Consider the following 21,883-nt stretch of genomic DNA (forward strand, 5'->3'; position numbering starts at 1 on the left):
CCCACCCACCCCCCAGCAATATTCTTTAAAGATTTTTTTTTACGTTTACTTATTTTTGATAGAGAGAGCACAAGTCGGGGAGGGGCAGAGAGAGAGAGAAACAGGGAAAGAGGGATGGAGGGAGAAAGAAAGAAAGAAAGAAAGAAAGAAAGAAAGAAAGAAAGAAAGGAAGGAAGAAAGAAAGAAAGAAAGAAAGAAAGAAAGGGAGGGGGGAGGGAGGGAAGGAGGGAGGAAGAAAGAAAGAAAGAAAGAAAGAAAGAAAGAAAGAAAGAAAGAAAGATTGCTACTTTGCTTCCTGTGACGAAGTCAATTCCCTGAAGTTACTCACAGTCAAGGATGCTCTTAGAATCTAGGGAAGTACCAGGGCAGGGGAGCCAGGAAGGAAACAAGACTCATTTTTAACTTCTCCTTTTGCCTAGTTCTGGGTGCTGGAGGGGGGGTGGCTTTGAGGGAGGGAAGGGCTGGGAGGAGAAAGTCAGGAGGAAGACACGTGGGCCAGACCGCAGACTGGCCGTGGCTTGACCAAAGTCAAGTTCTAGAACCATAAGGCTTTGGAGGATCCCAAGCAAAATTAACCCTGGCAATTTCCAGAACCCACCCACCACTCAGCCTGCTGGAACCCCGGGGATAGCAGCCTCCAGAGTGATCTTAAAAAAAATTCATGGAGCTAAATTTAAAAAAGGGTTGCTCTCCAGCTTCCCTCGGCCCAGAGCAGAAGATGTCTGATGAGAAGTAGCTGGTGGGGGGAGAGGAGTCAGTTGTCAGCCATCCAGGGTGAAGAGAGACCGGGATCCACCAGAGAGTACTCTGTTACTGTGAAACCTATATTGGGACCCTCTGAATCTGTGTTATTTAGACCCAAGAATTTGGAAACCTTGATCGCTCTGTACATGACTTTGAGAGACTAACAAATTGTATCCAAATCGCTCATTCAATAAAATATGTATTGAACACCTACTGTGTGTCAGACACTGGGGATACATCTGTGAACCCAACAGAAGTCCCTGCCCTTATGGAGAGAACATTCTGGTGGGAGAAGGCAGAATAAAAATGTAACTGCACACATAACATGATTTCAGGTAGTGATAGAGGTTATGAAGAAAATGTTTATGTATTTTACCAACACATTCAAAGCTTACTATACACCAGGCACTACTGTAAGTACTTTTAAAATATTAACTTGTGGGGCGCCTGGGAAGCGCAGTCGGTTAAGCGTCCGTCTTCAGCCAGGTCACGATCTCGCGGTCCGTGAGTTCGAGCCCCGCGTCAGGCTCTGGGCTGATGGCTCAGAGCCTGGAGCCTGTTTCCGATTCTGTGTCTCCCTCTCTCTCTGCCCCTCCCCCGTTCATGCTCTGTCTTTCTCTGTCCCAAAAATAAATAAATGTTGAAAAAAATTTTTTTAAAAATAAAATATTAACTTGTTTAACATTCATTAAAGGTCTTATTTAATGAATTAAAGCAGGGTCTGGGATTGGGAGACAGCACTAATTCAGCTTGTGTGGTCTAGGAAAGTCTCTTCTGGAGGGGACTGGCCTTGAGCTAGGAACAGAAAATGAGCCAACCTCAATCACCAGGCCAAACATTTCAGGCTGAGAGCTAGTGCAAAGGCCCTGAGGCTGGCTTAGGTGTTCAAGAAACTAAAAGAAGGCCAGCGTGAGTGGCATATCATGAGCAGGGAACAGAGTGGGCCAACATGATATCGAACTCAGCAGCCAGTAGACAGCTGCCGAAGAGTCTTACAGGCCACCACAGGGGGCTTGAATTTTATTACCAGGGTAATGGTAAGTCTTGTCTTGGAATCTTTAGAATCTTGGGGATTTGGAAGTTTTCCTACCTACGGGATGTTGTGTAAAAATTAATAAAAGGGAAACTCACTAAAATGGAGTCAAGAGGTTGTACAGGGCAAGCTCTCAACGCCCAACCCACTCAAAGGCAATTGCAAACCCAATAGGAAGAGAAGGACTTTGACATTGGATGCTATTATACTATGCTTGCTGGAGAAAGGAAAGCTTCGCTCCGCCCCACCTCAGTAGTCCAGCCAATGAGAGACAGCCAAAGCCAGCCAATGAGAAGCCACTATACTTCCATCTCCCAGTTTGCTCCAATGGACTTTTTGTTTATAGCAGCCTTCCCAACTCCCCCCACCCCCAGCTCCTTCCTCTATAAAAGAGCATACCTCTGGGCGCCTGGCTGGCTCAATCAGTTAAGCCTCTGACTCGATGTCCTGTCAGGTCATGATCACGGGGTTTTGTGAGTTCGGGCCCATGTCAGGCTTGGGTTGGGCTCTATGCTGGTAGTCTGGAGCCTGCTTGGGATTCTCTCTCTCATTTTCCTTTGCTGTCCCTCCCCTGCCAGCTCTTGAGCGCTCTTTCTGTCTCTCAAAAATAAATAAAACGTTAAAAAATTAAAATCAATACAATACAATACAATACAATACAAAATAAATAGGGGTGCCTGGGTGGCTCAGTCGGTTAAGCATCCAACTTCAGCTCAGGTCATGATCTCGCTGTTCATGGGTTCAAGCTCAGCATCGGGCTCTGTGCTGACAGCTCAGGGCCTAGAGCCTGCTTCAGATTCTGTGTCTCCCTCTCTCTCTGCCCCCACCCCTGCTCATGCCCTCTCTCTCTGTCAAAAATAAATATTTTAAAAAATTAAAATTAAAAACAAATTAAAAAAAAAAAAAAAACATGGCCAGAATGTTCCCTGCAGTGTCCTCTAGTCTTTTTTTTTTTAATTTTTTTTTCAACATTTATTTATTTTGGGGACAGAGAGAGACAGAGCATGAACGGGGGAGGGGCAGAGAGAGAGAGAGACACAGAATCGGAAACAGGCTCCAGGCTCTGAGCCATCAGCCCAGAGCCCGACGCGGGGCTCGAACTCACGGACCGCGAGATCGTGACCTGGCTGAAGTTGGACGCTTAACCGACTGTGCCACCCAGGCGCCCCAAGTGTCCTCTAGTCTTGATTCTAGCCTCTGACATCCAAGGGGTGTGCCCTGAAACTGGAAGGGAGAGGTGGGGAGGCTGGCCTACACTTTGTTGCCATGAAGGAGGTGCCAGTTCTATGTTCCTCCTTTGTCTTGTTCTGGAGGGTTTCATGAGGTCCCAAATCCAACCTCTAACCTTTCTGTCCACAGGGGCTTTAGTCCTGGGACAGCTTACCAGCTATCCCAAACTTAATGACACCAAATGAGAATTCCTGATTCTCTGACCCCCTGCAAAACCTGCTCCAACCGCTTCCCACCTCTGGTCCCTACAGGGTCCCTCATCCCCTTCCTCGCCCCTGTACCAGGCATCACCATCTTTCTACTTGCCAAGGACAACAAATCGAGGAGTAGAGAAAAAAATTTGTTTCACTAGAGAACATATCCTTCTGGGTTATCAGACTCTGGTCTTGTTTCCTGTCTTATGCAATATAATCTCCTCTCTCTCCTGTAATAGTCTTTAGCATAAAATCTCTCCTTAGCTAAGACCAGAAGTGTTTGCATTTGACAGGCTGACCTTGATTCCTTCCTTTGCTGTCACACCCAATTTGTCAGCAAATCCTACAGGCTCTACCTCCTCATACATCCCAAATATATCCATTTCCTTCTTTCCCCACTGCCGCCCACCCTGCTTCAAGCCATTGGCATCACTTACCTGGACCTTACTTGCCTTGGGTTTTTTGCTTTTTCTTCATCTGCTCCCCAGTCGCCCACAATTCATTCACCGGAGGGTAGCCCAAAAGATCCTTTTAAAATGCAAAAAGAGGGGCACCTGGGTGGCTCCGTGGGTTGAGCCTCCAACATCAGCTAGTGAGTTCAAGCCCCGCGTTGAGCCCTGCGTCAGGCTCTGTGCTGACAGCTCAGAGCCTGGAGCCTACTTGGGATTCTGTGTCTCCCTCTCTCTCTGACCCCCCTGGCTTGTGCTCTGTCTCTCTCTGTCTCAAAAATAAATAAACATTAAAAAAATTAAAATAAAATAAAATGCAATGAGAAAACTAATCTAGGAGAAAGTAGTGATCAGTGTAGTGGGTGGTGGGGGGTACTGATTGGGGAGGAGGAGGGGGGAGGTTTCTGGGAAGATGGTAACTCGCCATCCTGATAGGAGTTTGGGTTACACAGATGTAAGCAGATGAAATGCATCTTAAATACACTTGAGATTTGTACATTTCATAGTATGTAAACTTACCTGGGGTAGGGGGAAATGCCCTGGAAACAAATATTGAACTCTAGCAAATGATGCATGCTGATGTGTTTAGGAATGAAGTGTACTGGTATCTGCAACTGTCTGAAATGCATCAAAAAAAAAAAACCATAATAAGATAGATTGGTGGGGCAAGATGAATAGGTAAGCAACAAAGAAAGAATAGTAATGATGAGGGAGCATAAGGTAAGCTGAGGGTAAAAGGGTAAAGCACAAAGTAACAATACCTCCCTCCCTCTCCTCCCCCCCCCCGCCATTGCCCCCACCCTCGAAAGTGGGATATGTGTGATATTCCTCAAGCTCTCCTGACAGCCAAAGAATAAAGGAAAAGGCAGAAAATAAATGGTGGAATAGATAGAGATCACAGAACCAGAGTATCCAACGGTTTATATAAGTATCTTCCTAATTATAAGAAAAAGGCAATCTTATCAATAGCCTAATCTCCAGGAACTCCCTACTGTCTTAATGCTTTGCTAGACAGAAAAGCAACCTTAGTTTGACAATAGTTAGGCCTCCAGGAACCTGTGAATCCTCTTTAGCACATGGAAATCCCTTTAAGAAACCTCCTCTTGACTTTCTCTCCTCAGCCCCATAGTATGTAACCAGCCACTCTGCACAACCCCAATGCAGCTCTTTCTGCCCACGGGTCCTGTCCCGGTGCTTTCATAAAATCATCTTTTTTGCACCAAAGAGGTCTCAAAAATTCTTTCTTGGCCATCAGCTCTGGACCCCCATCACTCCAAAACCCCATCCGTAAAATGTTTTTGGTGGAATCTAGGTGGTGAATATGCAGGTGTCTACTGTAGGTTTGAAAGTTTTCATAATAAAATGTTTAATGAAAATGCAAAGCAAACTAGTGCTGCTTATGCCGGAAACCCTTCACCTGCTTCCTTTTGCAGGACAAACTATGCAGATAAGTTTTCTAGGACCCTGCATACCTCCCTGTTGATCTCATCTCCCACATGCAATCTTTGATGCAACAAATATTTATGGAGCACCTCCCGTGCTCCAGGCACTGCTCTAGACACAGGGGATACAGCTTTGAACCAAACAGCATGGACTTGACTTTGGAACGGCCTTCCTCAAGGAGCTCATTCCGGAGGCAAACCCTTGAACAACTGGAGATTATCTTAATTTAAGACTTCACTTGCATGTCAATATAAGCTCAGGGAGGGCAGGACCCTTCTCTCTTACTTATAGCTGCATCTCTGGGTCTAGAACAGTCTTGTTTATAGTTAGACCTCAATAGCAATTAGTTGAAAGAATATTAGCTAACATTTATTTGGTACTTGTTATACACGCACCTGGACCTCTTTGAAGTTGTTTACACATGAACCTATTAATCCTTAAAACGATCCCCATTTTTCAAGAGTTAACAGAGGCACAGAGAAACTAGGCTGTGAACTCAAGCATTCTGGCTTCAGATAGCATGTTCCTAACCATTAGACGATACTAAGTGAATGAATGATGGAGTCAGTCAATCCTTCTGAATGGCCGGGAAGTCAAACCCCAGCTCTGCGGCTTGTTAGCTGTGTGGCCTGGGGTCAGCCGATTTATCTCCCTGGAACTCAGATGTTTTATTGTTAAAGGTCAAGTCCTCCTCCTGGTTCACCGTGAAAATGTAAGAAAGATGTTGGAGGAAATCGGCTCAAAGACGCGCGCACGCACAAGCGAACGCACACCCCGACAGCCTCGAGGAGGGAGGTGGAAGCTGGGGAGGGCGGCCGCGGGTCACCTCTTCAGGCACGGGGTGTGGCCTCCTGGAGACAGCCAAAGTCTCTGGCTCCCGGGCTCCTCCAGTGTGCCCACGCCCTACCTGGGGCCCCAGGCGCTGTCTCCGCCCCCCGAACCTAGGTGACCTGGTAGATACCCGTTCGAGAGCGTGTCCCTACACCCGGCGGCCGCAGGGGGTCTCGAAGAAAGAAATCCGGCGGCGGGGAGAGAATCCTGACTGCAGGTAGGGGGAGGGGCTGGCTGCCCCGCCCCTCGCCGCCGGATTTCGACCGCGAGGAGCCGCCCGGCTCCCGCCCCTAGCTGGCCCAGCCGCGTGGAGTGTCTGGGAGCCAGGAGAAGGAGCCAACCCGCCGAGATGGAGGCGGCCAGCACCGGGACGCTGCTGCTGGTGCTGCTGCTGCTCTTGGTGCTGACGCTGGCGCTGCCCCGGACCCCGGGCCACCTGCCCCCGGGGCCCATGCCGCTGCCGCTGCTGGGGAACCTCCTGCAGCTCCGGCCCGGGGCGCTGTACTTGGGGCTCTTGCGGGTGAGGGGCGGCGGGGACGCCCTGGTTGGGGCGGGGGTCCGGGGCCAAGAGAGGGAGGGGGCCCCAGGAGAGAGAGAAAGCGGAGTGCCAGAACAGACAGGCCCTTGGGTATCCTAGAGGAGGCAGGCGAAGGGTGCAAGGGCGAAGGGGTTATGGGCGTTCTGGGGTGGGGCAGGGCTCCGGAGCTGAGAAGGGTGGAAGGGGGCGCCGAGGTGAGAGGACCCTGGGGTGCGGGGCCAGGGCTAGGAGGAGCAGAATCCTAGAGAGGATGAGAGCAGGGGAGCAGGATCCAGTGGCAGAGGGGTCCACAGAATCCTGGGAAGGTGCTAGAAGCAGGGGATTAAAGCCAGAGACTGGGAGAGAGCCCTCTAGCAGCAGAGAAGCTGATGAAGGGAAGCCTGTCCCAGGGGGAGAGGTAGCTGGGGAGGGGCAGAAAAGAAAAGGGAACGGTCGCTGGCGGGAAGGGGAGGTTTGGCTAGAGAGTTCCAGGTATTTGTCTGCAGAGAATAGGGGCGTGGGAGTGCTGTTTGCATGGGACTCAGCTAGGAGGGACCTGGAAGTCTCCAGAACAGCAGGGAAAGAGGGCAAGAAAGAAGGCTGAGACAGTTTCAACCCTTTGCAGGAGAGAGGAAGAGGCCAGAGGTTCCCCATTCAAAAGGAGTCTGGGGGACTCCAGAACATGGGGAGGGGGAGGGGGGTTCTTGGGGAAAGATTTGGCAGGTGCCCAGCAGTGTCTGCTCCAAAATCTGAGGGTTTAGCAGTGATGGAAAAGGGTGGCTAGTTTGGGGGTAGGGGAAGAACTGAGCAATCAGGAGAGGTCAGAGTCTCAGCTGCCCATTTTTGCTGTCATATGTCTGGGTTGGGAGGTAGGGGTGGTTCTGGGTTGTCCCCGGGTCTGAACCGGGGTCTCTAGGAAATAAGGAGTTGAGGACTCAATGGGGAGGGGGCCTGAGAGCCTGATGCAGGAAGAGAACTGAGTCTCCCAAGGGGGCTATTTCCGTCTGGAGGGGAGGGGCTTCCTCCTAGGTACTTCATCCAGTGATGGGGCTGTGATGGGGACATCTAAACTGAAAGAGGCCATAGCCTGTCCCTCAGCACATGCCCCTTCTCCCTCCCTACCCCCAGCTAAGTAAGAAGTATGGACCAGTGTTCACCGTGTACCTGGGTCCCTGGCGGCGCGTGGTGGTCCTGGTTGGGCACGAAGCTGTCCAGGAGGCCCTGGGAGGTCAGGCTGAGGAGTTCAGTGGGCGGGGGATGCTGGCAACGCTGGACGGGACTTTCGAAGGCCATGGTGAGTCATGAGCAGGGCTGGAGACCCCTGGCTCCTTCCCTTAGAGCCTGCTACCACTTAACTGATATGATTTTTTGTGCGTGACTTAGTGTCCCTGAGCCTGTGTTTCCTCATCCATAACATGGGGTGATAATAGCACTTGCTGAGGTCCTGCTGAGGATTGAATGAGCCCTGGGCCAGGTTATAGCGATGTCATCACTGCTCCAGGTCAAGCCCCCAGGGCTGGGAGAGACCAGGAGAGCTTTCTAGGCACTGGGAATGGGTGGGAACACTTAATGTTATAAAAATTATTCTCTGCTAAGCCTGGAAGTAGGAGCCTGGTGTTGGGCACTATCGGGACAGAGCAGTGACCTAGAGCTTGTTAGCCACTGGGGAGAAAGACCCAGGCAGTGACAGGCCAGAGAGGTCAGGCCTAGGATGGGGAAGGCAGAGAAGCCAGGGCCAGGATAGAGGAAGCCCTGGGACTTCTGGAACCTGAAGAGGCACCTGACCCAGCCTGTTTGGTGGGAGATGTCCAGGGAGTCTTGAAAGACGGGTTGTCTGAGCTCAGACTCCTAGGATGAGTGGGAAGGGCATTCCAAGCAGACACTAGCACGTAGGAAAGCATGGAGGTGAGAGAAGAAGCATCCATTCATTCATTAAATTGACAAATCTCTATCATGCCTGGCCCTATAGTGGGTACTGGAGACACAGAGATGTCCAAGACAGATGTGGCATCCTGTCTTACTGTAGGAGAGGTGGGCTTGTCATGAGACTGGAGGGAGAGAATGGAATTCTGCAACCTGCCTTCAGCTCTGACAGCAGGACACAAGGGAACTATACTGGAAGGGGGAAGGGAGGGAGACCAGGAGGAATCAAGGAAGGCTTCTCAGAGTAGGGGACAATTGCAATGAGATCTGAAGGAGGAATGGAATTAGTTCAGCGAGAATGGAGAGTGAGTGATCCAGATGGGGGGGGGGGGGCAAGGGGGGCAAAGCCTAGAGGGGTGATCCTGACACCACTGAGGAAGCAAGAGAAGCCCAGTTCAATTGCAGCAGGATGAGTAAGAAAGCTGGAGAAGTGGGTCATGCCGGGCCTGAGTCACACCAGAGTGCTTGGTTTTGGGTTTTTCTGGGGGCTGTAGATGGAAGTAGGGATGGAGTATGGTCAGAGCTAGAAAGATCCTGGGGTTGCTGTGTAGGAGCCCAGGGAGGGGACTCTGCTGGGCTGGAGCTGAGGCCGTGGGAAAGGGAGGGGGGTGGCTGGGAGAGGTTTCCAGGGCTCTGGACCGGGGCCGGGGCCAGGGAATGGTGGGCTGAAATGAGAAGGAGGAGAGGTGCGGAGGCCAGTTTGGGACACCCAGGAGGCCACTAGGGGCCAGCACTGCACAGGTGAGATGCTGAATTCAGAGAAGGCAAGGTTTTTGTCCAATGCAGACCCTTAGCTCAAGGAGGAAAAGTCAGTTCCATGCTCCTCCCTCCCACTTCAGTTTCCAGCTCCAAATGATGTGGAGCAGGGGACCCCATGGTACTCTGTAAATGTTGGGAAGGAAGGAGGAAGAGGAAGGAGACATAAAAGGACTCCAGGGGAGGGGGGACGGGAAAAGAGGAATAAAAAGATAAATGCAAGGAAGAAGTCCCCACTCATCCTGGTTCATCACAGAACATGTGTGCCCGGCTTCTCAGGAGAATGTCACCCTCTGACCCAAGGTTAGGCATTTACTGAGTACTTACGGAGTCCCCTGCCAGTCCCCTGGGCTAGGCTGATAGCGAACTCGGGACAGGACCTTCGGAGTCCCCCTTGGGCACGTCACTGGGAGCAAGGGAGCAGTCCTGGGGGTTGGGGGGGAGGGGGCCAGTCCCTCCTTGAGTCCAGCCTTCTGTGCAGGGGTTTTCTTCTCCAATGGGGAGCGATGGAGGCAGCTGAAGAGGTTCACCACACTCGCGCTGCGGGACCTGGGCATGGGGAAGCGAGAAGGCGAGGAGCTGATCCAGGCGGAGGCCCGGTGTCTGGTGGAGGCATTCCAGGGGACAGAAGGTCAGCAGGGTGGGGTGAGCCTGGGGTGCCCTGTGGTGTGCCCGAGGGTGGGGAGGACCTTCCCTCTGGCCCTGGGCTGAGGGCTCTGTTCGCCTCCTGGAGCGCCTCCTCCACCTTCTGTCTCTGTCCTCATGTCTCCCCAGGGGTCTCAGTGCCCCTGGTGCTGCCACATCACTCTTAGTGCTTCTTTTCTTTCTCGATTTTTCTGTTTCTCTCTCCTATAAGTCTATCTTTGTCTCTCTCCCTATCCATCTTTCTCACTCAGTCTTTCCCCGTCTCTCCTTCCCTGTCTCTTTCTCCGTCTCTCCCTGTCTCTCTGTCTGTCTCTTTCCCCTTCTGTTTCTCCCTCTGTCTTTCATCTCCCTGTCTGTCTCTCTCTATGCCTGTCTCCTTCCGGTCGAGTCCGGCCCCCTGTCCGTCACAGCCCTCCTCCCTGCCCCCTCCTCCTCAGGACAGCCATTTGACCCCTCCCTGCTGCTGGCCCAGGCCACCTCCAACATCATCTGCTCCCTTACCTTCGGCCTCCGCTTCCCCTATGAGGATGAGGAGTTCCAGACCGTGGTCCGGGCAGCTGGTGGCGCCGTGCTGGGGATCAGTTCCCCATGGGGCCAGGTACGCGGGTGGGACCCCTCTTCTTCCCCAAAGGTTCCTGCCTACCTTTCCCAGGTAACCCCCAGAGCACCCCTCCATGCTGGTGCAGGGCCAGGCCCCATGGAAATAGCTGTCCTTCTCCCCCGCCCCTCGCAGGCCTACGAGATGTTCTCCCAGCTCCTGCAGCACCTGCCGGGGCCCCACACACAACTCCTCGGTCACTTGAGCATCCTGGCCACCTTTGCCGTCCAGCAGGTGCAGCGACACAAGGGGAGCCTGGACACCTCCGGGCCCGCGTGCGACGTTGTGGATGCCTTCCTGCTGAAGATGGCAGAGGTGGGGGAAGGTCAGGGTTGGGGGGCCTCCTGAATGGGGCTGGCGGCCAGGCTGGGGCCCACTCTGGCATAGCTGGAATCTGTCAGGCCTCCCTCTCTCTCTCTGACCTTAGCCCCCTGTGCAGGCCCCACCTGTACAGTACCCCACTGTACCCCACCCCAAGACATGTCAAGTAAAATCATTTGATTACGAGACCTTGTGATATCAAATTACAGGAATAAAGTCCACTTCCTTCATCCAATAAGAACAATATATTATTACAAGGAAATTGCGATGAAGGTTAAGCCTATGGAAATAGCTACTTTTGAATTATCCAAACTTTGGAATTATGGAAGACATTCAGGGCCACATCCTTGGAATAAATGTGGCCACCCTGTTCATGGAGAGACAGAACATTTTTCTTAACCTCGTACCCCATTTCCTTCTACTTTCATTTTCTAAATGAAACAGAATTTTTGAAATCATGGTAAAGCACACATAACATAAAATTTACCACCTTAACCATTTTTTTTTGGTAAAGATTTTATTTCTAGGAGGCACCTGGGTGGCTCAGTCGGTTAAGCTTCTGACTCTTGATTTCGGCTCAGGTCATGATCTCCCAGTTGTGGGATCCCACACATCGGGCTCTGGATTGACAGCATAGGGCCTGCTTGGGATTCTGTCTCTGCCGCTCCCCTGCACTCTTTGGCACTCTCTCTCTCTCTTTCTCTGTCTCTCTCAGAATAAAAAAAAAAAAAAAAACTTAAAATTTTTATTTTTAGAGGCGCCTGGATGGCTCAGTTGGTTAAGCATCCAACTCTTGATTTCGGCTCAGGTCATGATCTCAGGGTCATGGAATCAAGCCCCACGTCAGGCTCTGCACTCACAGTGTGGAGCCTGCTTGGGATTCTCTCTCTCCCTGTGCCCCGCGCACTCACTCTCCCTCTCTCTCTCTCTCAAAATAAATAAGTAAACATTAAAAAAAAGATTTTATTTTATTTTTTTTTTAATTTTTTTTTTCAACGTTTATTTATTTTGGGGACAGAGAGAGACAGAGCATGAACAGGGGAGGGGCAGAGAGAGAGGGAGACACAGAATCGGAAACAGGCTCCAGGCTCTGAGCCATCAGCCCAGAGCCCGACGCGGGGCTCGAACTCACAGACCGTGAGATCGTGACCTGGCTGAAGTCGGACGCTTAACCGACTGCGCCACCCAGGCGCCCCAAGATTTTATTTTTAAATAATCTCTACATCTAACGTAGGGCTCGAATTTACAACCTCTGGATCAAGAATCACATGCTCGTCCCACCACCAGCCAGGTGCCCCCTACCTTGACCATTTTTAAGTGTCAAGTCCAGTAGTCTTAATATATCCACATTGTCGTGCAGAAAATCTCCAGAACTTTTTTTTCATCTTATCAAACAGAAACTCTCTACTTGGTTAAGGACTCCCCAGCCCCCTCCCAGCCCCCAGCAACCACCTTTCTACGTTCTGTCTCTATGAGTTTGCATATTCTAGGGACCTCATGTAAGTGGTTTGTCCTTTTGCGATTGGCTTATCTCACTTAGCGTGATATCCTCAAGGTTCATCCATGTTGTAGCCTGTAACAGCATTTCCTTCCTTTTTCAGCCTTTTTAAGGCTGAGTCCTTATTCCACCGCATGGATAGACCACACTGGGCTCATCCATTCATCTGTCAGTGGACACTTGAGCTGCTTCCTCCTTTGGTCTGTTATGAATAACGTTGCTATGAACAAATACCTCTTCAAGATCTTGCTTTCCATTTGTTGGGTTCCCTGCCCAGAAGTGGAAATGCTAGATCACACCATAATTCTATTTTCATTAAAAAGAAATTTTTTTAATGTTTATTTATTTGGGGGGAGGAGCACAAGAGGGGGAAGGGGAGAGAGAGAAGGAGACACAGAATCCGAAGCAGGCTCCAGGCTCCTAGCTGTCTGCACCAAGTCTGACGCGGGGCTTGAACCTCACCAACTGTGAGATCGTGACCTGAGCCAAAGTTGGGCACTCAACAGACTGAGCCACCCAAGCGCCCCTTCTATTTTAATTGTTTAAGGAACCTCATGCCATTGCCCATAGCTGCGCCATCTGACGTCCCCACTGAGGGTGACAGGGTTCCGGTTTCTCCACATCCTCACCACGTGCCATTTTCTGTTTGTTTGTTTTTTATAGTGGCCATGCTCTTTCATTTTCAAAAACATTCCAACCAAAGAAAATTAATATCAAGAGTCCACTTCCCAACTTGCCCAAACATTTATACAACCCCCACCCGCCCCCACAAAGCTTCAACTTGCCGTGTTGCAGCCCCAGGCGTGACTATGCTGGGCCTCTGCTCCCCACAGCCTGAGTTCTCTGAGCCCTTCTGCCTGGTTTCTTCCAGGAAGAGCAAGACCCAAACACAGAATGGACTGACAAGAACTTGTTGATGACAGTCATTTATCTGCTGTTTGCCGGGACAGTCACGGTCAGCACCACGGTCCGCTACGCCCTCTTGCTTCTGCTGAAATACCCTCAGGTCCAAGGTAGGAGCCTTTGGACCAGCCAGTCCTGGGAACGGAAGTGAGGGCTCAAGAGGAAGAATGTTCAGGAGAACGAGCTGGAGCCTGGTGGCGAGAATGAACCCGGCATTGGGGGTGTCTGACGAGCGAGAACTTGGGGGGCGGTGGGGGCTGCAGGTTGAGGTGTGAAGCGTAGTGAAATGAGAGATAAGGCAGGGGGCCTTGTATGCCTGATCCTGAGCAATGGGGAACCACAGAAGGGTGCTGAGCAGAGGAGGGCAGGGTTCAATTAGCCTTTTACAAAAAATCTTTCCGGGTGAAAGAAGATGCCGGGAGCCCAGGGAAGAGGATGGGATAGGGACCTGGGCAGGAGAGGACACGCCTGGGCCAAGCTGTGGGGGAGAAGAGGGGCTGGGTGAGCAGGTGGAGAATGACGTGGGAGGCCCAGGGGATTTCGGGACCAGAGGGCCATGGGGGCACCCTGAGATGGGGACAGAAGGAACGAGGAGCTGTTTCAGGGGAGATGCTGAGGCCAGTTTAGGACAAGGGTAAGGGACCTGGGGCCACCTGGGGGGAGGCATCCACGAGGCCACAAGACATCCGGGTCAGGACTTAACAGGATCCTTGATCTCAGGGTCCTGAGTTCAAGTAGCATGTTGGGCATAGAGTTCACTTAAAAAGGGGAAGGGAGGGGCGCCTGGGTGGCTCAGTCGATTAAACAACCAACTCTTGGCCTCAAGTCAGGTCTTGATCTCAGGGTAGTGAGTTTGAGCCCCATGTTGGGTGTAGAAATTACTTAAAACAAAAACTAAGGTCATTAGGGCACAAGCAAGAAGCAAAAGATGACTGGCTGAGAGGCAGAGCTGGGGGTGTGAGCTCTGGGAAAGCCCAGCATTTTGGAGTCAGGCAGCTGCATCAAATGCCCTCAAGCCAGTGGGGTGGGCTGACCTGGAAGGTGGCCTCAGCGTAATGGAGTCCCCTGTGACTTTAGCAATCTGGGCCTCAGTTTTCTCATCTGGGAAATGCGGATGGATAATGGTATCCCACCTCGCAGCATTGCTGTGGGGATTGAGAGGAGAGACCCTGTGCTCAGCACATAGGTCATGGGGACTCTGGCTCAGTGCGATCTGGGAACCTCCTCCCTGCCCACCAGCCTCACCCCAACCACCGCCACTTTGAGAAGATGGGGCTTCCAAGGGTAGTATCGCGGGGCCCCACCCCACCTCTGACTCCAGCCTTCCTCTTCCTCGGTGCAGAGCGTGTCCGGGAGGAGCTGACCCGGGAGCTGGGGGCTGGCCGGGCGCCAGGCCTGGGGGACCGAGCCCGCCTCCCCTACACGGACGCAGTTTTGCATGAGGCGCAACGGCTCCTGGCTCTGGTGCCCATGGGAATGCCCCACGCCCTCACGAGGACCACCTGCTTCCGAGGGTACACCCTTCCCCAGGTGGGCGCCTGCACCCAGTGGTCGTCTCGGCCTCAGGCCTGAGTCTGTTGCTGTCTGTGTCTCTGACTTTTTCTGATTATTGGTCTCTCTCTGACATCCCTTTCTTGGTGTCCCTCTCTCCTTCCCTGTCCTGTTTGTTTCTTTCTGGGTGCATTTCTCTTGCCTTTGCCTCTGTCTCTGGGCCTCAGCTCCCTATCTGTCCAACGGATATCCTAATTCTACCTCCTTCCAGGGTGGCTGGGACAATCACAAGCGAGGTGACAGGGAAGCAATTTAGGAACTGCTGTAAACCCCCACCATCAAACCCCTCCCTCCCTTCTTCCCCACGCCCCGCCCAACTCCTGCCCTCCATTAGAGAGCAACTCGGAGCCAGCACCACCAGGGGGCGATGTCCGCCCGGGAACCCCAGATGCCGTCGTCCCGCAAGCTGCTGCCTCCTCTTAGAATCAAACCCATAGTAGTTACGATCTGGTTTTTCTCTGGGACCTTGGGCAAATCACTTCACCCTCTGAACCACTCTCCACCCCTCTTCTACATCGGGAACAAAAATAGTATTAATTTGAGATCTTAAGGAACCTGCAAGACAATGCTTGCAAAACACCAACTCCGTTCTTGGTGCAGGGTGTCGGGGGTTCCCCAGGGGTTCCCCGTTCGGCCGCAGCAACCATTGCTAGTGCAGTGGCTGTCGCAACTCTTGATAATGATTATGTAAACAACAGGCATCAGTGATTGAGGACTTGCTCTCACCAGGTATCGTTCTAAATGCTTCACAAATATATTACCTTACTTAATCTTCAGCCTTCAGAGCAACCCTACACTATTATGCCCGTTTTACAAATGAGGAAACTGTGGCCTTTAAAGATGAGAAGACTTGCTGGGATCACCCAGCCTACAATGGTAAAGGCAGGATTTACACTCAGGGCCTGTGCTTTAACCACAGTTACCTGCTTCTCTTATTTTAATAGCCATAGCATGAGCCTGTCTGGTTTTTGGAGCCCCCCTCCACTGCACAGCCTTGGGAACACTGTAACTGATCTCGACCGCCACTGGGAGGGGGCGGGGGAGGAGCGGGAGCTGGGCGGAGGGGAGTCGTCAGGGACAGCCCTCACCTACCCAGCCTTGGTTTTACCCGTGGAAGAGCACTGTGGGGAAGAGCTGGACTCTGGCCAGGTGGCTTAGGACAGCCACAGATGAATCACAACATACCCTCAAAGTTGAAAGACAAAATTAAAAAATAACAAACTCTGCTGTCACCGAATGGTACCTTGGGCAAGTTGCTTAAGTTCTTTGGGCCTCTGTTTTCCCATCTTGAAAATGGGAGTCATGTCAGAAACTACTTCCCAGCCTTGTGAAAAAGCTTTAGCGGGTTCAAGTGTATGTTTGTGGATGTGAGAGCGAGCAAGATACACATACATGTTACATAAGAGAGAATATATCAAAAATGCTTAATTGGGGTGCCTGGGTGGCTCAGTCGGTTACGCGTCCAACTTCGGCTCAGGTCATGATCTCGCGGTGGGTGGATTCGAGCCCTGCGTCGGGCTCTGTGCTGACAGCTCAGAGCCTGGAGCCTGCTTCGGATCCTGTGTCTCCCTCTCTCTCTGTCCTTCCCACGCTTGCACTCTGTGTGTGTGTGTGTGTCTCTCTCTCTCTCTCTCTCTCTCTCTCAAAAATAAACAAACGTTAAAAAAAAATTTTTTTAATGCTTAACAAAGTACCTGGCCCATAACAAGCCCTTGAAATACGTTGATGCCATTGTGTTTTGTGAACTGGAGTCCCTGACACTCCAGACTCTTGTGCTCTGCCCTCGGTGTCTGGGTGGGGAGGGATATTTGTAACTTTGTTATTATTCCCCCTCAGGGCACCGAGGTCTTCCCCCTCCTCGGCTCTGTCCTGCATGATCCTGAGGTCTTCGAAAAGCCAGAGGAATTCAATCCAGACCGATTCCTAGATGCAGACGGACGGTTCCAGAAGCAGGAGGCATTCTTGCCCTTCTCCTTAGGTACTTGCTGGGCCCATCCCTGCTCACCTGCCCGTCCTCCCCACACCTGTGGGTGAGGAGGGCCGGCCCAGCTCTGTCTCCCTGTTCCCTGCAGGGAAGCGCGTCTGCCTCGGAGAGGGCCTGGCTCGGGCAGAACTGTTCCTCCTCTTTACCGCCATCCTGCAGGCCTTCTCCCTGGAGAGCCCGTGCCCGCCAGGGACCCTGAGCCTCCAGCCAGCCGTCAGCGGCCTTTTCAACATCCCCCCAGCCTTCCAGCTACAAGTCCGGCCCCACTGACCTCCACCCATCCTGTGGCCTCGATGACGGAGGGAGCCATGGGAGATGGTGGCCTTCTCATGGGGGTGGGCGTGAACACGCTTGTGTCTCCAGAACCGCAAGTCCACACCACAGGCAGCCACGTCCACGCACTTGGAGCTGTTTTCTAGAGTCGGTCGCACAGATACTCAGCCTACACGTCCACAGGGCCACGTTCACTCAGCCCACGCAGCTGCCGAGACACGCAACCCCCCCCACTTCACGCGGTCACGGAAAGGTCCACGAGGCAACTCTGCCACACAGGCTTTCTGGAGTCACGACCATGTGCCCAGATAACACACCATCTCGTACACAACACAACTCCCCTTGATATGCAACCTGCATGTGGGAGTTTCGCTCCTACCTTAACAAGCCACAGAAGCAGCCTCTATGTTCAGGGCCCACTCACCCTCGTCGCCCATCCAACTTACCAATGCTGCCAGTTCTGGGAGCCTGCTGCAGAGGGGAATGTGCCCCTTCCCGGGTCATGTCCCCACACAGAGAGACCGGCCCTGTCTTCAGCCCCGGCATACCCTCTCTCTCGCAGCCACACTGCAATCCAGGCACATGGCCATCGCTGTCCGCATGCCCCCGACCGCTGAACCACATAGCCAGCCCACACATGACACCATGCCATTTCCAAGTATCTTCTCACTGAGACCTGCCATTCCCGGGGAGCACAGCCCTGGCCTCCTCCAGACCTTCAGCCCTCAAGGATACCCCTTTCCAAGCCCCTTGATGCTCAGATTCTCCCAAATGTAAATATATCCCCGAGTGTGCAGTTGTGTGCACAGGCTTGGGAACCAAGGGAACTTGGACACACTGGACCCTCCGATCAGAGCCCCCCCCACCACCCTCTTGTTTATGTAACCATGTTAAAAGCCTCCCCTGCCTGTCCCTCCACACATACACACTGACCCACCTCCCCTCCCCACGCCCCAGTTAGACCCGGTGAAAGGGGCTAGATGACCCAGTTGGGGCCAGATTCCAACTCCCGGTGTCAGGGAAGAGGCCAGTTCTGACGTCCTTGTGACTTGAAGGTCCCCATTTTGCAATAAAAGTTGATGTCTGGCCCCTGTCAGGGCCTGGTGTGCCTGTGACAGTGTCTGTCATTGTGAGTAAGGGGTGGGAATGGGGGGTCCGCCCCTCCCTCGAGGCTGGGCGGGGAGCTAAAAAACATGGCCCCCGCCCACCCTGGCTGTTGACATCAGTACACCAGATGTGGAGGGGGGAGGGGGGGGGCCTGTCCTGGGCCTCACTTCCGGTGAAGCTGATGTGGGGAGGGGGGTGTGGGCAGGGAGAAAGTAACACGCTGAACTGCAAGCCTGGGGTAGGGTGGGGGGCCCAGCCAGGGAGAGCCTACAGGTGAAGTTCCAGATCCTGGCCCTGGGAACTTTCCGAGTCTGAAAGCTGCCTGCCGGAACAGCATTCCTGACCCAGCTTTGCCTCTGCCACAGGCTCTTTTCCTCCTGCCTTCCCGTCACAAGGAAGGGAAGTTTTCAAACACAAAAATAGAGAGAATGGTGTAATGAACCCCTGTGCCCGTCACCTGGCCTCATTGATAACCATCAACTTTCTGCTAGTTGTTTTTTTTTTTATTTGCCCATCACCTGGCCTCATTGATAACCATCAACTTTCTGCTAGTTTTCTTTTCTTTCTTTTTTTAGTTTATTTATTTATTGTTTGAGGGAGAGAGAGCACACATGAGTAGGGTAGGGGCAGAGAGGGGGAGGGAGAGAATCCCAAGCAGGGCCCCCACTGTCAGCACAGAGCCGGATGTGAGGCTTGAACTCAGGGACCATTAGATCATGACCTGAGCCGAAATCAAGAGTCAGACGCTTAACCGACTGAGCCACCCAGGTGTCCTAGTTTTATTTCTGCTATCACTCAGTTACGACTAAGATTTTATTTTTATTTCTTTTTTTAAGCCAAACCTAAATTTTATTTATTTTGAGAGAAATAGAAAACACATGCACGCACTCTCTCTCTCTGTCAAAAATAAACATTTATTTAAAAAAAAAAAAAGGAAGAAGAAGGAGAACCTGGATGGCTCAGTCAGTTAGGCATCCGACTCTTGGTTTCGGCTCAGGTCATGATCTCAGGGTTCTGTGAGTTTGAGCCCCACGTCGGACTCTGTGCTGGCGGCGTGGAGCCTCCTTGGGATTCTCTCTCTGCCCCTCCCCTACTCACGGTCTCTCTGTCTCTCTCAAAAATAAATAAACGGAAAAAAAAAAAAATTGTTGGACCCAAAGTGAAAATGTAGAATTAGTGTGGTCTTCAGTTTTGTGTGTGTTTATGGTAAAATACATATAACATTTATCATTTTAACCATTCGTAAGTGTTTAAGTCAGTGGCATTAAATATATTCACAGTGTTGTGTAACCATCACCACTATATTCAAAAATTTTTATTATCCCCCCGCCCCAAAGGACCCTTTACTACTAAGCAATAATTCCCCCTTTCAATTTTACTTTTTTTTTAATTTTTTTTTTTTTAACGTTTATTTATTTTTGAGACAGAGAGAGACAGAGCATGAACGGGGGAGGGTCAGAGAGAGAGAGGGAGACACAGAATCTGAAACAGGCTCCAGGCTCTGAGCTGTCAGCACAGAGCCCAATGCGGGGCTCGAACTCACAGACCGCGAGATCATGACCTGAGCCGAAGTCGGCCGCTCAACCGACTGAGCCACCCAGGCGCCCCTAACATTTATTTATTTTTGAGACAGAGAGAGACAGAGCATGAACGGGGGAGGGTCAGAGAGAGAGGGAGACACAGAATCCAAAGCAGGCTCCAGGCTCTGAGCTGTCAGCACAGAGCCCAATGCGGGGCTTGAACTCACAGACTGTGAGATCATGACCTGAGCCGAAGTCGGACGCTCAACCGACGGAGCCACCCAGGCGCCCCTCAATTTTACTTTTTTAAAGTCCCAACAGGGGCGCCTGAGTGGCTCCGTCAGTTAAGGATCCTACTTTTGATTTAGGCCCAGGTCCTAGTCCCACGGTTCAAGGGATCCAGCCCCAAACAGGGCTCTGCGCAGACAGCATGGAGCCTGCTTGGGATTCTCTCTCTCCCTCTCTCTGTCAACATAAATAAAAAGAAATTTAAAAAAAAAAAAAAGTCCCAACAAACACCCATTTCACCCCTGCTCACAATTACCAATTCTGCAGTCTCCATATTCACCTTTCCCTGATGGCCTCCTAAGGGTCCTTTATAGTTCAGTTTGTTCAAACAAGGATCCCATTTGAACGTCTCTGGTCTTTGAGATTTATAGCCACCCCTCAACATGTGTACATCTGCTCGTTTTTTTTTTTTTTTTTCAACGTTTATTTTTTATTTTTTGGGACAGAGAGAGACAGAGCATGAACGGGGGAGGGGCAGAGAGAGAGGGAGACACAGAATCGGAAACAGGCTCCAGGCTCCGAGCCATCAGCCCAGAGCCCGACGCGGGGCTCGAACTCACGGACCGCGAGATCGTGACCTGGCTGAAGTCGGACGCTCAACCGACTGCGCCACCCAGGTGCCCCAATCTGCTCGTTTTTTAAAGAAACTTAGGTCACTTGCCGTGTGCAAGGTTTCACATCCTGGATTTGACTGAAAGCATCTTTGTGGGGGCACTCGAGATGTCTTTCTACTCCAGGAATTTCCTGTAAGATGGGACTTTGGCCAGATTTGGGCTCATTCTGGCAAGATCTCCCCACTGGAGGTGCTGGGGCCTTTCCTGGTACGTCATGTCGCAGTAATCCATGGCCCCATGTACTGCGGCCAGGTCCTGATCTCTCTCTTAAGAAGTTTCCTATCAACCTTTCACTTATTGGTCTTAGAGGGATCCTTTTTTTTTTTTTTTTTTTTTGTAAGTTTATTTATTTTTGAGACAGAGAGCAAACATGAGTGGGGGAAGGGCAGAGAGTGAGGAGAATCCCAAGGGGCACAGAGATCAAACCAGGGGCACCTGGGTGGCTCAGTCGGTTGACCTTCTGACTTTGGTTCAGGTCATGATCTCACAGTTTGGGAGTTCAAGCCCCGCATCAGGCTGGCTGCTGTCAGCACAGAGCCCACCTTGGATCTTCTGTCCCCCTCCTCTGCCCCTTCCCCGCTGGTGCTCTCTCTCTCTCTCTCTCTCTCTCTTTCTCTCTCTCAAAATAAATTAACGTTAAAAAAAATAATAAAAGAACCAAAAAGATCAAACCAGGTCCCTCTCTGCTCAAAGCCCACCCCCCAGCCCCCCAGTGGAGAACTCTTCTGTGCTGTTGGTGGGAATACACATTGGGATCGCTATAATGATAAACAGTATGAAAGTTTCTCAAAAAATTAAAAATAGAAATACCATATGACCCTGCAATCCTACTTCTGGGTATATATCCAAAGGAAACAAAACCAGTGTCTCCAAGAGTTATCTGCACTCCCGTGCTCATGGAAGCATTATTTACAGTAGCCAAAACAGAAACAACCTTACTGCCCCTCAGCAGATGAATGGATACAGAAAATGTGAAAAGAGGGGCGCCTGGGTGGTTCAGTTGGTTAAGCCTCCAACTTAGGCTCAGGTCATGATCTCGCGGTTCATGAGTTCGAGCCCCATGTCAGGCTCTGTGCTGACAGCTCAGAGCCCGGAGCCTGTCTTGTCTCCCTCTCTCTCTGCGCACCCCCCGTCGCTATCTGTCTCTCTCTCTCTCTCTCTCTCTCTCAAAAATAAATAAACATAAAATGTGAAAAAAAAAAAAACTAATAATAATAGGAGGTGCCCGGCTGGCTCAATCAATAGAGCACGCGACTCTTGATCTTGGGGTTGTAAGTTCGAGCCCCGTGCTCATGCCAAAATTACTTCAAAATATAAATCTCAAAAAAAAAAAAAGTTCTGATCACAAGATTAAGAAAAATTTGTATCTGTGGTGACAGATGTTGATTAGACTTACTGAGGTGATCATTTCTAAATAGACACAAATATTGAATCACTACGTTGGGCCCTTGAAAGTAATGT

At 51.3% G+C, this 21,883-nt stretch overlaps 1 protein-coding gene across 1 annotated transcript; it reads left to right on the forward strand.

The window, feature by feature from the left end:
* Nucleotides 1-6,055: 6,055 nt before the first annotated feature.
* Nucleotides 6,056-18,008, forward strand: CYP2S1 (cytochrome P450 family 2 subfamily S member 1). Its single transcript, XM_040457155.1, is given in 10 exon segments — nt 6,056-6,444; nt 7,570-7,735; nt 9,602-9,751; nt 10,203-10,363; nt 10,499-10,678; nt 13,054-13,195; nt 14,428-14,615; nt 16,473-16,614; nt 16,709-16,881; nt 16,883-18,008. Coding segments are annotated over 10 exon segments (1,830 nt in total). The 5' UTR covers nt 6,056-6,273; the 3' UTR covers nt 17,240-18,008.
* Nucleotides 18,009-21,883: the final 3,875 nt, after the last annotated feature.

This window comes from Herpailurus yagouaroundi, unplaced genomic scaffold (genome assembly GCF_014898765.1).
Source record: "Herpailurus yagouaroundi ecotype Mexico unplaced genomic scaffold, PumYag 220, whole genome shotgun sequence".
NCBI classification, from domain to species: domain Eukaryota; kingdom Metazoa; phylum Chordata; class Mammalia; order Carnivora; family Felidae; genus Herpailurus; species Herpailurus yagouaroundi.